We start from the raw sequence: 17,076 nt of genomic DNA, 5'->3' as shown, positions 1-17,076 counted from the left end.
ACTGGGTTGTTTACAAAAAAAAATCAGTATTCTGATTTCGAAGCGCGAAACCATTCACACCAAGTCCGATGTGTTTTTCCCCGACTTTAAAAAAAATATTTGCATAATGTCACAAATGCCTGCTTCTGTGGTCATTCTCTTGCTTTCGAGAAGGCAGTGGCACTYGCAATGAGTTGTTTGAAGTGGCTAGAGAGTAGGCTACGCCATAAAGAGAATGAAAACATATAGCTTAAGCTACTGAAAATATTCTAAGATGATTCAATTATGAAAGGAACAACCTTTTCTTCAGTTACATCCCATTTAATGAGAGGGGAAACGCAAAACTGGCATCTGTCGTCATTCCTAACCCTCACACATATGCTGATCACCATGACACTTTTTGTTATGCACATTTCAGTTTTACCCGTACTTCTTTCTATCTGATTAAAGAGATGGAGCCCCCCCCCTCCCCCCCCCCTGCACACAGACATTAAAGGACTTGTCAATCAATGCCACCAGAACACCCCAGACACATAAGCAAATCACATTTCTCCTTTCCCAAAATCGTATTTAAAGCCTACACAGTAACGGAAAACTATAGTAAGGTCATTTTTGGTATTATCAACACCAAAAAGCTCTGAAACGTGTTACTGCGGAATACTGTAAATGATGGTGCATTGCGTGAAAATTGCTGTATTTCGAATGTTACTGTAATTCCACCTCATAGTACCATATCTTTGGAGCGCCAGAAACCTTTTGACCACTAGTGGGTGCATGGTATTGTTGTTTCTGGCACATTAACATATTTGAGGCATATCTTGTAAGAGGCTATTGCACCAATGAGTGTGAATGCTGTACTAATTTAACTCCTATGTGGTTATATTGCCCCATGAAATGTAAAGTGTATAGGGGACATATTGGAGTGGCAGCAAGTCTTAAACCTTAAACTGTTGAGCATTTTGCCGTGTCCTGGTCTGTTTTGTCCTGTAGTTGCTGCCAGTTTGGAAGCCTTTGTTAAAGCCTCTAGAAGTGCAAGTGATATAAAACACCAAATATTCATTTAAATTCTGTAATGTGTAAACACTTTACTTAGCAGCCAACCTGGTTGCACCAATCCTTCATTCATTCATTAATTCCTATTACGGTAGCATGAACTTTTTTACAGTTTAATACAGTCAATGTTACGGTATTGTACTGTCATTACACGGTACTTGCTTTGGTACTATTTATATTACAGTAGGTGTACTGTAGTGTGAACTACAGCATTTCACCTGCCAGTGAGCTGCCTGGAAGATACTGTCAAATTCAAGACAACCCCTTTAGTGTAGGCCTACCTTCAAATCCTGGCTGTAGGCTATCAAAAAGCTGCATTAGGCCTAGGATGAAGCTAAAACAACGTAGGCCTAGCCTATCAAATGAAATGACAAGGAAAGTTTGAAGGGAGAGACAACTGTGCAATGGTAGTCTATGATGAAGATGAAACTGACAACCATCAGAAACATAGAAACACCATGCAACCTGTCCAAAGCCTAAAGATCAGCCATTGAATCAATGGGTGGTTATGCTGACACCAAGGTTATTACAGTTTTGTGATTTTCTATTCGTTTTGATTTCTATTCATTTTTTGATTTTTATTTGAAATTCAGTTTTGTTTCAGTTAGTTTTCATACTTGATTTTGCTTGTTTTTATTTATACCGAACAAAATATAAACGCAACATGCAACAATTTTAACCATTTTACTGAGTTACTCTTCATATAAGGACATCAGTCAATTGAAATAAATTCATTAGGCCCTGATCTATGGATTTCACATGACTGAGAATACAGATATGCATATGTTGGTCAGATACCTTTAAAAAATAAAGTAGGGGTGTGGATCCAAAAACCAGTCAGTATCTGGTGTGACCACCATTTGCCACATGCAGCATCTCCTTCGTATCGAATTGATCAGGCTGTTGTTTGTGGCCTGTGGAATGTTGTCCCACTCCTCTTCAATGGCTGTGTGAAGTTGCTGCATATTGGTGTACATGTTGATCCAGAGCATCCCAAACATGCTCAATGGGTGACACGTATGCTGAGTATGCAGGCCATGGAAGAACTGGGACATTTTCAGCTTCCAGGAATAGCGACATGGGGCCGTGCATTATCATGCTGAAACATGACACATGCAATTACATTTGTACACAACATTTGAGAGAAATAAGCTTTTTGTGGGTATGGAACATTTCTGGGATCTTTTATTTCAGCTCATGAAACATGGGACCAGTACATTACATGTTGAGTTTATATTTTTGTTTAGTGTATTTTTGTTCAGTATAATTGACTCCCTAAATGAGGTGGGAGTTAGAGCTCCACATAAAGGCTCCTCCCATGCCTCTGGGGCCAGGCAGTAAGCTCTGGTGCACCAACGGCTGGGGATTTAGTGATGTTATCCATTTAGTGCTAAATGGACAAACAAAGGCATGCTGAGTGTCCCTCATTAACTGCCACCTCCAAAACCAGAACAGATGAGGCGAGATCGACTGCACTGTCTCTAGAAGATGGAATGATGGGGATAGACAAGAGGGTAGGGAAAGAAAGAGCGCTCTATGCTGTAAAGGGTATAATAAATATTGAGTATAGTAATCATGTTATAGTCAAGTTAATGCCAAACTCTGTATTCCAGTCTGTCCAAATACGCTATTAAAGTTGTGACAGATATGTGAGTAACACATAGATTGATACTGTCACCCACAGAGCAGATAATATAGTCAGCAACATATGCATCTGTTAGCTTAGGTAACCAGAGTTGGGCCCTAGCGTAAAACTGAAAAAAACTAAAAAGATGTGACTCCAAAAAAGTCCAGATGTTAAAGAAACAGACAGCAACTCACTCCAGGTAGCCATGCTGCAAAGCACATTGTAAATTAGACCTACTTTGGTCTGAAGATTGCTGCATCAAAAGTCAAGAAAGGGAATCTGTAAGATGGGGAAAAAAGGTTGTAAACAGACAAAGAAAATACTTTTATAAATTCAAAATACACATATATTAAATGTCAGACTTTTTCCAAACAGAGGGCTTAAGGTTGGACACACAACATCTTTAGCTGCCCAGAATTGCTAAGAGATAGTGAATCAAATATGTCACACTTCATTGTCATGGCTCTCCTGTGCTACAAAAAAATGTTTTTATCAGATCTGGGTGAAATATTTTTTTATGTCGAATACCTGGAAGTCTTTTAAGGTGTGCTTGGTTGAGCTATTGAAACAAAACAAGTATTAGAAAATATTTTTGATGATTTTGACATTTGTGGTTATTATACATGAGAGTTTTGCCTCTGTCATGCAAGGCAACCACAACTGCCCATCATCTTTAAGGCAATTAGTAGTACCCAAAACCGTGTCCTTTTGTAACACAACATCTCTACTCTTTGGTCTTCATCAGGAGACCTCTTTTTTTATCTTTGTTTGTCAGTTGCTTATTTTGGGGGGATAATTTGAATCAACAATATTGTTTTGAAGTTTGATCATATACAATAACCAAATTAGTATGATTAGTGACACTCTGGAAATGTGTAAAGAATTAGGAGGAAGACACAAGAGGAACAAAATCTATTAAATGGCAGCTTGAGAAAGCGAGTCGTCCCGCCAGAGTTTGTATTCACCTTCCCTGATGATAATTACGTTTAATGAGATCTGGGGGTCGTCTACAGTGTGCACTGAAGCAAATTACTCCCAGCGTGGGGCCCTTGTCCAGCACAGAGGGCCACTAGCTAGGGTCAACTGCGTTGGCCCTGTGGGGCTGCCACTCAACGACCCAGGCCATGAATCTGTGACATGTCGTTTCTGTCTGCTTTTGTCTTCACACTCCCCACCTTGTTTGTCTGAGTGAGATAAGCCTTGAAGGTGCCTGTCTTGCTCCATTGTGTGGCCCCTGTTGTCAATGTTGTCAATCCATCAAGCCCATTACCCCACCCCTGGACCAACACCCCTACTCTCCCCCTTTCTGCCTTCGCAGCTGATAATTCTGCCATCATTTTCTGGTCGTAGGGGGTGTCTCCGTCAATTTAGTTAAGCCATTAACCACTAATTGTCTCCTCCCACATTGTGGCTTGAACAAACAGCATAGCAGGGGGGAGAGAGGGTTCTCCGGGGACTTTATAAGCCATGGTGCACAAGAGGAGCTTGATATCAAACACTCCTGCCTAGACTGTACACACAGGACATCTATACTGGCTGAGACCTTCCGTTTTGGAAACTCTCTTCACTCTCTGTCTCAATACTTCTTCGGCTCCATTCGGACAAGCTCCTTTTTTCTCTCTTCCTCTATCATTCTCTCTTTTTCTACTTAATTAGGTGTTTTGTGGAGATGATGTCAACCAGGATTCTGTGGCTCCTGTCTCTCTGGCTGTGTATGCCCTTGGCCCAGGGCCGTATCTGGGCCTGGATGCTCAACATGCCCCACAGTCCCCCCAAGAAAGGACCCATGGCTCTCACGGACAGCACCCCTCCAGTCAACACCAAAGGATCCACGGTAAGACCCAGATCATAATTTTTATGTGTTTGAAAGCATCTTGTTTGCTTAAACAGGTTTTGTCCTATTGAAGGAGTTCTGAAATGTTTCTGAATTTGCTAATTGCTGAAGTGGTAATCTCTTGCTATTTTACCTGAGCTTGAATTGACACACGTGTATCTGCTTTTGTAGCAGTTTCACATGGTCAATCTGGTCGAAGAATGCAATTTGCTAAAAGTCAACGATACATTTTCTCTGTCTGTTGTCCAGCTAAAAAACACACACATATCAAGATTCAGGAAGTAGCTTAGTCAAGCATAAAGGCTGGATATATTCAGTAGTAGCTGAACCATTGTCAATACTCTAGAGTTGTAAATGGCACATTAGCATGTTAGTGACGACGCTACTCTATTCCAGTAGCTTTCTCTGTTTGTATTGTGCTGTAAGTGGTAGAAAAAATTAGGACCTTAGAACACCAATKTTCGACTGATAATAGCTCTCAATCACAGCAGCAGTAAATGGGCAGCAACACTGCGAATGGTTTATTTACTTAGATGGTTCTCAGTGTATCATCGTTGATCTTCCTTGGTTTCCTTTCTTGGTTTTCTTCATTGGTTTRAACTAGCTCAAATCCAGTTAAGCAAACTTTTATATGTAAAACTCAGCACAATGAAGTTGCGTGCATGAAGTAAACACGATATCGGGTCAATTTCCGTAACATCTAAGCGCGTTGAAGCKTGAMGCTAAACTTCTCCGCTGTTTTGCTCCCAATACTAACACGTTTTATCAGCGTGAAGCGCACATGCGCAGTTACTCTGCGTGATTGAGTGAGAGCGGTCTTGCGTCGGGCTCATCTCAATAGCTGCGGTGCTGCTTACTGCAACGGCATCTCGCGCAGTCTTTAATAACACKATTTATTTTCACTTCATTTCCCATAAAACATGACAACTACCATTATTTTTACATTTGTTTCAAGAGAGTATATGTTATACCAGATGTGAATGCAATGCTTTGCTTATGGGTGTGTGTCATTATCACAGTTTCGAAGCTCTTGCTCTGTTTTTCAGGGTGTGTGTGACCATGACCGCGCCTGTGGTCGAAGCTTCTCCTGTGACCGTCACTTTGGCCTGTGTTTTCCTCTCCGTGGGGAGGGCCAGTACTGCAGGAGGGATGCCCAGTGTGTCCGAGGACTCAGCTGCATGTTTGGGAAGTGCCACCATCGCATTTCTGAGGGACAAGAGGGTAGGCTAAGTGACATGGGCATTGGACTCACTTGAACATTTGTGGTGAACACAGTACAATTTATTGAAGTAAATGTATCTCATGGTGATAAAAAAAACGTTGTGCTACTTTTTTTGCTATACTGAGTGCTGGCACTGAGTGCTGTCTACATTTAAAATAATAATWCAAGAGAGAAATTTTTCATGATGACCACAGGGTGACAGGATGTTTGTTTACTGACTAATTGATAAKMTAGTGATTTGTATKATTCATTCATTCATTAACTAATTCYTTAATTTAATTATTATTCACTTTCATGAAATGATTCACTTTTGTCTCTGTCTTGTCTAGGTGCTAGGTGTAAAGTAGACAGGGACTGCGGCGAGTCTATGTGCTGTGCCCGTCATCACGGTGAGCAGTTGTGTAAGCGGCGTCTGTTGCGAGATGAGAGCTGCTTCGTTCCCGAAGGCGGCCTAGCGTTCAGCATCAACCAGATCTGCCCATGTGATGAAGGCCTGCTGTGTCGTGGCGCTGTTGAGCCCAAATGGAGCGAGTGAGTATACAATCAAAGACTTAAGAATGACAGCAGAGCACAGGAMGTTGCTGGTACCTTAATTGGGGAGGATGGGCTTGTGGTAATGACTGGAGTGGAATGATATCAAATACACCAAACACATGGTTTCTAGGTGTTTGATGCCAATCCATTTGCTTCGTTCCAGACATTGTTATGAACTGTTCTCCCCTCAGACCTCTGCTGCACAGGAGGCTACTATCTAAATCATGACATCAATAGTCATACAGTACTAATAAAACCCATAATCTATATAATTTATGGCATGATGTTAGACAGATTCTGACCACATTTTTCTTTGTTTCTCCAGGAAGGAGTTTGTCTACCACCCRGACACTACAAGTTGGACCTGTCAAGCCCCAAAGCCTTGATGAACACTTTGATCAATTAACCAGTTATTTATTATGTCAGTATCGTGTGTATACCGATATGACTGTATATACTATAATGTAAATATCAACAAATAGGCAATGTCTTTTTTTTTTTTTTTTACATTTGTTGCCATTTTCTATATTTTAACAAATGCACCATTTAGCGAGGCCAATTACCGTCATAGCTTTCTTGTCAAAGTAAATCGTTATTAAAATCGAGTTCACGTCATCTGGTCGTGTCAGACAATGTCATCTGATGAAATAAACGCTAAAATAAAAGCTGTTAATTTGTATGGGTGATTTGTTTACTTTTTCTCTGATTGTCACACTACACAGCTCTTACATTTACCCTATTCATATTAGCACACCATCAGAATAGACATATCCATTAAAGTTGACAAGACATAACCTTTCACAACCTGTAACCTTATGTAGAATACATAAGCAGCCTATGATGATCTTTTGCTGTTTTTAATACWTACATCATAATGGGCTCATTTGGGAGGTTTCTATTTCAGTTACGTCCTTTGTAAAGTTTACTGCGTCTAGCTTTGAGATATTTGTATGTTGTTCGTGGTACAGTTACATGGATGACTGAGGATCATCAACACTGGTCTGACAACAGATAGGAACAGACTTTGCCGCTTTCTAGTGGAGAGCAAATGTAAGTAGAATAATGGTCTAGAGCAGGGTTCTCCCTGTCTCTTATACACATCTAAATGTAAGTAGAATAATGGTCTAGAGCAGGGTTCTCCAGCATTTTCTACTTCAAAAAAAAGAAACATGTCCTGGCCTACTATTTTTTTTTTTTTCGATCTTTCAAATAGGCATACTCTTTTCTTCTCATCTCCCCTGCAACTCTTCCCCGGGTCATTGATGTGTTTACATATCAGTCTGCTAATTGTTTCAATTTTCATTTAAAAAAATGGTTTTATTCAGATTTTTCAGAGGATGCTGCAGCACCCTCAGCACCCCTACTTCCTGCGGCGTACTGATTGATACAAATAATCGTTATGTAGTTCCGCCAGGTAGTCTTTCTGTCTACCATCTAACTGGCTACGCGAAAGGATAGATGGCACACCACACAGACAGGGGCGATATTGCTGGAAATGTATTGGCAGATATTGTGTTACGTTTGGCTTTTTAAGCCAATTGTCARTTGACAGGGGTGTGATAATGTCAATGTTAATTTGATTGGATAGTAGCTGGGAGCATACAMTGTCGGATACTTGTGAGATTTGTTWCAATAAAATATTATTACAATAAATATATCATCATTACAAAAAAAAAAAAACATTGTTCTTAAGAGAAATATATCATTATTACGATAAAGAACATTTTATTAGGCTATTGATTGAACAATCGGACTCATCCAAGTGGATGATATTAAGATTAGCTGGTAAATTCATAGGTCCAGGGCTAGCACTAAAAGCCCAATGTCAATAGGGCCTATAACTAACTATTARGTAGCCAAACAACATATCATAACTGAACAAGACCTGCATGGCCATGATGCAATCATGCAAATTCAGACATGTGAATTTGAGAGATTTTGCATGCCTCTTCATCACGGTACTGTTAGTCATTCATGTATAAAGGCAGGCCATAAATCCAGCAAAACAAAAATCAGTAAAGCCAGYGTGTGTTCATTAGCCACCTGAAAGGGGGAAATGCACCTAATTTTGGATTATTGCAACAGTCAGTSAGGGAGAAAAGTGCGCTCAATGTCGGTCCCGGGTTTGTGATCTATATGGTTTGCCCAATTTGATTGAGCTTGTTAATTGTAGAAGTTGTAGACTAACGTACTGCTTGCTGTTCATTGACAGCCTCTGAATAGAAAGTGTGTTGTGACCATGCAACCTCAAGAAAGACACAACGTAGCATAACTGTCATGTGGAGGTAGTGTTTTTCAATGGTTTATGTCTACCTGGAACCAAAAGGGTTCTACCTGAAACCAAAAAGGGTTATTCAAAGTGTTCTTCTATGGGGACAGCCGAAGAACCCTTTAAGGTTCTAGATAGGGTTAGATGTATGAATCATATGATCTATATGATCTCTATGATCTCCCTATTAAATATATTCTTATTTTATTCAATGCACACACTTTAGCCATGGCATTTGAATGTAGACTATACAGTGGCTTGAGAAAGTATTCACCCCCCTTGGCATTTGTCCTATTTTGTTGCCGTACAACCTGGAATTAAAATAGATTTTGGGGGGGTTTGTATCATTTGATTTATTCAACATGCCTACCACTTTGAAGATGCAACATATTTTTTATTGTGAAACAAACAAGAAATAAGACAACAAAACAGAAAACTTGAGCGTGCATAACTATTCACCCCCAAAAAGTCAATACTTTGTAGAGTAGCCTTTTGCAGCAATTACAGCTTGGGGTATGTCTCTATAAGCTTGGCACATCTAGCCACTTGGATTTTTGTCCATTSTTCAAGGCAAAACTGCTCCAMRTCCTTCAAGTTGGATGGGTTCCGCTGGTGTACCGCAATATTTAAGTCATACCACAGATTCTCAATTGGATTGAGGTCTGGGCTTTGACGAGGCCATTCCAAGACATTTAAATGTTTCACTGTGGGGATGGTGTTCTTTGATGAGAGGTGTTGGGTTTGCGCCAGACATAGCGTTTTRCTTGATGGCCAAAACATTTGTCTCCACAAACCAGAGTACCTTCTTCCATATGTTTGGGGAGACTCCCACATGCKTTTTGGCGAACACCAAACGTGTTTGCTTATTTTTTTCTTTAAGCAATGGCTTATTTCTGGCCACTCTTCCGTAAAGCCAAGTTCTGTGGAGTGTACGGCTTAAAGTGGTCCTATGGACAGATACTCCCATATCRACTGTAGAGCTTTGCAGCWCCTTCAGGGTTATCTTGGGTCTCATTGTTGCCTCTCTGATTAATGCCCTCCTTGCCTGTTCCGTGAGTTTTGGTGGGTGGCCCTCTCTTGGCAGGTTTGTTGTGGTGCCATATTCTTTCAATTTGTTAATAATGGATTTAATGGTGCTCCGTGGAATGTTCAGAGTTTTGGATTTTTTTTTATAACCCAACCCTGATCTGTACTTCTCCACAACTTTGTCCCTGACCTGTTTGGAGAGCTCCTTGGTCTTCATGGTGCCCCTTGCTTAGTGGTGTTGCAGACTCTGGGGCCTTTCAGAACAGGTGTATATATACTGAGATCATGTGACACTTAGATTGCACGCAAGTGGACTTTATTTAACTAATTATGTGACTTCGGAAGGTAATTGGTTGCACCAGATCTTATTTAGGGGCTTCATAGCAAAGGGGGTGAATACATATGCACGCACCACTTTTACATWAAAAAAATAATAATTAAACAAGTTATTTTTTTCACTTCACCAATTTGGACTATTTTGTGTATGTCCATTACATGAAATCCAAATAAAAATCTGTTTAAATTATAGGTTGTAATGCAACAAAATAGGAAAAACGCCAAGGGGGATGAATACTTTTGCAAGGCACTGTAGCAGCAATTATTGTGTCCACCGAAGATTGCAACTGATGGAAAACAAATGCTGTATTTTTCAATGGGGTTCATTGGAAAATAGTGGCTGGGCCACTCAAGGACARTCAGAGACTTATACCGAAGCCACTCCTGCATTGTCTTGGCTGTGTGCGTAMGGTCCTTGTCCTGTTGGAAGGTGAACCTTCGCCCCAGTCTGAGGTCCTGAGTGCTCTGGAGCACGTTTTCATCAAGGATCTCTCTGTACTTTGCTACGTTCATATTTCCCTCGATCCTGACTAGTCTCCCAGTCCCTGCTGCTGAAAAACATCCCCACAGCATGATGCTGCCACCACAATGCTTCACCGTAGGGATGGTGCCAGGTTTCCTCCAGACYTGACGCTTGGCATTCAGGCCAAAGAGTTCAATCTTAGTTTCATTAGACCAGGGCATCTTGTTTCTCATGGTCTGAGTCCTTTAGGTGCCTCTTTGCAAACCACAAGAGGGCTGTCATGTGCCTTTTACTGAGGAGTGGCTTCCGTCTGGCCAATCTTCCATAAAGGCCTGATTGGTGGAGTGCTGCAGAGATGGTTGTCCTTCTGGAAAGTTCTCTCATCTCCAGAGAGGAACTCTGGAGCTCTGTCAAACATTGTTGAARCTTATTCCTTAAAAAGTTAGGCTACCGTATATTTTAGAACTAGCCATTTTTATAGTGTCACTTTCACAAAGTGGGAAAGRAGATACTGGCAAGGAACAACCTTCACGCCACAACCCATCCAAARGTCAAAGGTCCAAAGTCATGCAAGAATAGCGTACAGAAAAGGTTTTTCAAAAGAAAAGCCCTGACTATAAGGTATTTTCCCTCCTGTCCCTTCTCCTGTTCCCAAATGAACACAGTACTTTCAGTTATCAGAGCTCACGTTTGCAGCCCATGTTGTAGTGTTTATTGGAATCCTTATCAATCTTGCTTTATCTGACAGCATTGTAAGGCTGTTGGGGTTCAATTTTTGAGTTAGGAGTGTAGKTAGAGTGCATATCAGAATAGGTCTCGTGACTCAGACGTATCATCAGATAGAAATCATGATTCTAATTATTCAACCAGTAAACAACAGTATTTCCCTATCTTTKTGTCTCTGCAGATAGACACAACAAACTGGGGGAGATGGAGGACAGTGCTTTGTCAGTTTATCTGCCGAACTATGGGGAAAGTTGCCACAAGGCGTTTTTGGATTGAGTCCACAGTGAGAGATGCCAAAAAACGGTCCTTTTTGAAACACTGAGAAAGATAGTGAACTGGGATCTAAAGGGGCTAAAGAGGCCACAGCATCAGAGGACACTGTAGAGCTGCATTCCAAAAGGTCAAGGGCGTACTTGAGGAGCAACAAGTTTACTTGAATTAGGGTGGATACACGAGGGGAAACAAGCTTGGAAACTGTGTTTTGGGGGGACCAGAGTTATCAATGTTCCAAAAACCTTCAGTAAAAAGGAAATTTTGTGTCAAGCAAAATAACAGTTTTTCCCACAGTGGGAATATAATAAATGTGGGGTGTTGAGATGTTACCTCATCACCAAGAAGCTGAAACAGGAAGTTGTTCATAATGCAAAACAAGTTACAGAACAGTTGCTGTCACTTTAACCAACACTGAAGGGATTGATGTTAGCTGTCTCTCAGACCTATCAGACATATCAGAGATACAGTTTGCACCACACCTGTGAGAACTCCTTCCGTATCAGCTGGATGACACACTGGTATTTACACATAGCCACCTGATCGCTTTTACACTTGATRCTTCTCCAGACAACAGATGTCACGCCACATGCCCTGCAGAAGACAGAAGTCACGCCACAACCCCTCCAGACTTCAGAAGTCATACCACAACCCCTCAGGACGTCATAGGTCAACTCCACAACCCTTCCAGAAAACAGAGGTCATGCCACAAGTCCTCCAGATGTCAGAAGTCACTCGACAACCCCTCCGGACATCAGAGGTCACGCCACATCCCCGCCAGATGTCAGAGTTCATGCCACAACACCCCCAGATGTGAATGGTCACGCCACAACCCCTCCAGGAGACAGAGGTCAAGCCACAACCCCTCCAGAAGACAAAGGTCACTCCACAACCCCTCCAGATGTCAAAGGTCACTCCACAACCTTTCCAGACGTCAGAAGTCCCTCCACAACCCCGCCGGACATCAGAGGTCACACCACAACCCCTCCAGATGTCAAAGGTCACTCCACAACCTTTCCAGACGTCAGAAGTCCCTCCACAACCCCGCCGGACATCAGAGGTCACACCACAACACCTCCAGAAATTGGAGTTCACGCCACAATCCATCCAGACGTCAAAGGTCAAGCCACAACCCCTCCAGACAACAGAGATCATGTCACAATAAAAATACATAGAGTCAATCTACTTATAGAGATCAATTCGCAATAAAAAAATCCCCAAATTGTCAATCTCCTTGTAAAGTTCACCTTGATTGARGAGAAAGGAGATCATGCACAAGGTGTCTCAAGGGATGTTAACTCTGGATTTTTTGGGGAGTCTGAATTTTTGGGTCTGAATTTTTTGACAGTGCGGCTGATGGCGATGGATATGAGGGTCCCGTCCCTTATCCTGAGATGGCAAGAAGACGAATGGCAATCTATCGGCAGAGTACTGGCAAAGGGATTCCAAAGGTAATGGCTATTTCGCAAACCGACTTGCATCTGCCTTTACTGAGGCACTCATTTTTGGAGAGCATTTAGTGTCGACTGAGCACTTGTTTGATTCCTTCCTACAATATTTAAGTCATTCTGAGAGAGATCTTGTTGTTAAKGCCCTTAAAGAGGATCTAAAGAGCAAAGATCAAGACGAGTTGATCGATCTCCTGGACAGCATGGGGGTGTGTACAGTACCTAACCCTAGAGCTGTGCTTTTACAGGTAGTACATAAAGAACTCATTCAGAAATATGCTCTTGATAATATGTTGGATGCTGCAAGAGAAGTGCTGTCACAAACTCTCCAGAGGAAAGAGGCTATTGAGAATATTTATGCAGAGCAAATGCAGAGCAAATGCCGACGGCTAGAACAGTTTTGAAATTACTGCAGGCATCCCCACAAAACCAAGCAGAGATTCAACATTTCCGGTATTTCCAGCAATATATCAGAGGGTTGGATGAGGTTGGACTCAGGAATAAAAGGAGATTCATGARGGGTGCTGATGTAATATGTGTCAAYGACCGGTATCACTTCTTTATTTTCTTTTTTCTCTGACCAACTCTCTCGCTATCTCTCTCAGAACGATCTTCTTGACCCTGACCAGTCAGGCTTCAAGACGGGTCACTCAACCAAGACTGCTCTTCTTTGTGTCACGTATTCTCACTACTAGTGTTCCCCAGGGCTCAGTTCTATCCCCTCTTCTCTCTATACACCAAATCACTCGGGTTCATCATATCCTCCCATTGTCTCTCCTTTCATTGCTATGCGGATGACACTCAACTACTTTCTCTTTCTCCACGCATTTCTGCGTCACCTGCAGATATCTCAGCTTGGATGTCGGCCCACCACCTCAAGCACAACCTCAACAAGACAGAGCTGCTCTTCCTCCCGGGGAAGGCCCAAGACCTCTATACAACACCCTGTCATTCTCTATACAACACCCTGTCGTTCTCCCCACACACTCCACTGGCTTCAAGTTGAAGCTCGCAGTCACTGCAAGACCATGGTACTTGCCTGCGGAGCAGCAAGAGGCGCTGCCCCTGCCTACCTTCAGGCTCTGCTCAAACCCTACACCCCAACCCGAGTACTTGGTTCTGCCACCTCTGGTCACCCATAAGGGGTGGGAGGGCAGCTCCCTCTCAGCCCAGTCCAAGCTCTTCTCTTTCCTGGTACCCCAGTGGTGGAACCAGCTTTCATCTGAGTCCCTGCCCATCTTCCGAAAAACATCTGAAACTCTACCTCTTCAAAGAGTATCTTAAATAATCCCCCCCCCAAAAAAAAACACTCGCACTTGACTCTTTTCGCCCTTACTAGCTCTGACTTTGCTTATAGCTTTGCTGATAGCTACTTTAATGAGGACAATTTTACTTACTATGACTGTGATATGTGGTTGTCCCAACTAGTTATCTTAAGATGAATGAAGATCTTGATGAATGATGAATGAAGATCTAAGTCGTTCTGYATAAGAGCATCTGCTAAATGACTAAAATATAAAAATGTAAAATAAGTATACCTGAACTTTGAAACATGCTTCTCTTTGTTGGGCTATTGGCTAATGACTTCTACCTTAGCACATGGCACGTGGTAATTTCCTGCAATTCACACATGCAATTAACAAGCATAACACTCTGAGCTGGAGTTTGTAGAGCAGTGTCGCTGCTTGAGCCAGGCAGTGGAGAGCTACTACAGCGCTTTGCAGGGTGCGACCATTTCAGCGACGCAAGCAGTGACACTGAGACAGCTGGGACACTTTTTTCGTCTATGAACCCAGCATGAACTGGCAGAAGTTCACCCATTGGTTGATGCAATCCAATGCCTGAGCAGGGGAGCACGGCCCTAATGTTCCAAGCGGGTCCTTAGTGCAGAGCTAACATTGCAGCTTGTTTGGTGAGAGCACATTGCAGTTAGTTGCTTAGTTTGCTTAGWTGAATTAGTTGAATCATGAAACAAAATGTCCACATGCCTGCTAGACTGTGCCACTTCCTGTGTCCCTTTTTGTTTTCTTTGTGTTTTGTACAGTATGTTTGTGATTTTAACTAGAATGGTTTTTAAAGTAAAAGCCGAATGGCAKTAGAGTAACTGACAAACGTGAAAGCAAAGCAAAGGCTGCAGAACGAACGAACCATTGGTGTTCGGAACTTGATTGGAATGTTTCATGAAGACAACCATGTCCTAAAATTAAATGTTTGAAAATTGCCTCTACTTCATGCTGCCCTGCTCAATCCAGATCCAACATTTCACAATGTGTGTTTCCCGTACAGCCCCGTGTTACAGGACCTGAATTACCTTTGACTCTGGAATGGACCCATTTATCTTTAACCATGCAAATAATGTTAATTTTATGTGAACATAGATTTAATGGAACATACTGTACATACTGTATACATGAGGATGTCAAAGTACAGACCTTTCAGCATTCCTGTCAAGTCACCGACTCGGACAGACTGATAGTGATCAGTACCTCTCATGGAACCAAAAACACGAGAAAAGCAGGGACCGCCACACAATAATGACATCGTCATTATTTGAGGAATCTTTAAAAGGTATCGGGAACAGAACACCATCTTAGCGGCACAACACTGCAAACAGGCATGTATGGGTATCCCTGAACTGCGATGGAGGCTCTGATAAGACAAYACACACTACCAGTGAGTGTTCCAAAGTGGAGATGAGATGGGCGACTTTGTTTCACAGACATTTCACATCATTCAGAGATATAGGGTTTCACAGAGCCCAGTGGGATACAATGAGATAGAGGCAGCTTTTGTCCCTGGTCTGGTTTCCCTTTCTTGTATGTATGAGGACAGAGGGACTGGGGGAAAGTGTCCTAATTGACCCCTCTCTCCATTCATATTTAGTCAGCTATTATGATGGCCCATAACATGCAGCCCATACCATGCTCCTTACAGGGTTTGACATTCCAATTCAATTCTTGAGCTCACTCATGACGTTGAACACATTTTTTATTACCACAATCTTCAAGTTATGACATTTTAATTGAAATTAGACTGTTAGAATTGGAATTMCATTGGATTTGTAAAAACATTTCATATTTGAAATTGAATGGTATTGGAATTCAATATTTATGCATTTCCCAGTTAATGGAATTKATGCATTTAGTATAAAACATGATTTGTTTTAAATAATTTCAACTTGAATTTCTATATTTCCAGCTAGGCTGTCTGAACAGTGACATGATCAGCCTGAAAGGCGGAGGTAATTGAATTTGAATTTGTGAAATTGTTGGGGATAATATTGAATTGGGAATTGAATTATTGGAATTTACTTAACATGACTGACCTGCAATTTGAATTGAATTCAAATGGAATTTAGAGTGAGAGGGAATTTAATTAAAATGGAATTCGTAGAATTAACCCCAACCCTGGTCATAACATTAAGATTGTCAAATGTTTTGAGACCTCAAAAGCAGTCTAATGTCCAATTGCTAAAGGTCCTGAATGGCTCAGTTGATAGAGCACAGTGCTTACAACACCAGCATGGTGGGTTCAAATCCTGGGTCACTCATTTGTAAAATTTATGCTTTGGATAAAAGGGTCTGCTAAATGGCATGTAATATATGATTATATATAATGTGGGATCGAGACATAGCTGGATCCACACAACCGATGGCTTGTGTTTTGGACTTGAAATGAGATGACTACGTGATAGATAATGTCCCTTTTACCCATGGTAATGAAACGCTATATCAATTAAAAAATCCTATTCTGAACAACTATCGTCTGGTATGACAGAATAGGCAATTTCCACTAATGAAGTGTAAAATGATAGGAGCGGATCAAGACACTCCTGTCATTCATATACCGGTTTGGGAAACATTACAGTGCTATTGAAGAGGCATCGCTGGCTGCATAGCGTTAGCATTAGCATCAGAATAGAGCATTGGGGAATTCTTGGAGGGGGATTCATGGAAGATACAAATCAGAGGAAGGGTCAGGGGACAGGTAGAGTTACAGCTCTTTAGCCATGCTAACAATGAGAAGCCCCCAGATTCCATCATGTTATGTAAGGTTGGCATCCCACACTTCCAGTCGCAAAAACATGCTAGGTGATCTACAAAGAGCTAAGAAGAGTGACCGTGTGTGTGTGTGTGTGTGTGTGTGTGTGTGTGTGTGTGTGTGTGTGTGTGTGTGTGTGTGTGTGTGTGTGTGTGTGTGTGTGTGTGTGTGTGTGTACCTCTCCCTTTCAGAGCATCTAACTTGCATAGAATCTTTAAGGTGAGAACATGCTTAGAATCAACACAATA

The 17,076-nt window shown here is 41.7% G+C and overlaps 1 protein-coding gene across 1 annotated transcript; it reads left to right on the top strand.

The window, feature by feature from the left end:
* The first annotated feature begins 4,052 nt into the window (after positions 1 to 4,052).
* On the top strand, positions 4,053 to 6,926 carry LOC111978485 (dickkopf-related protein 3-like). Its single transcript, XM_024008582.2, has 4 exons — positions 4,053 to 4,493; positions 5,540 to 5,714; positions 6,045 to 6,246; positions 6,575 to 6,926. The coding sequence occupies exons 1-4, from the start codon at positions 4,329 to 4,331 to the stop codon at positions 6,633 to 6,635; spliced, it is 603 nt and encodes a 200-aa protein (XP_023864350.1). The 5' UTR covers positions 4,053 to 4,328; the 3' UTR covers positions 6,636 to 6,926.
* Positions 6,927 to 17,076: the final 10,150 nt, after the last annotated feature.

This window comes from Salvelinus sp. IW2-2015, linkage group LG18 (assembly GCF_002910315.2).
Source record: "Salvelinus sp. IW2-2015 linkage group LG18, ASM291031v2, whole genome shotgun sequence".
NCBI lineage: Eukaryota > Metazoa > Chordata > Actinopteri > Salmoniformes > Salmonidae > Salvelinus > Salvelinus sp. IW2-2015.
The sequence above is the reverse complement of the archived record's forward strand: the minus strand, read 5'-3'. Positions and strand labels throughout refer to the sequence as shown.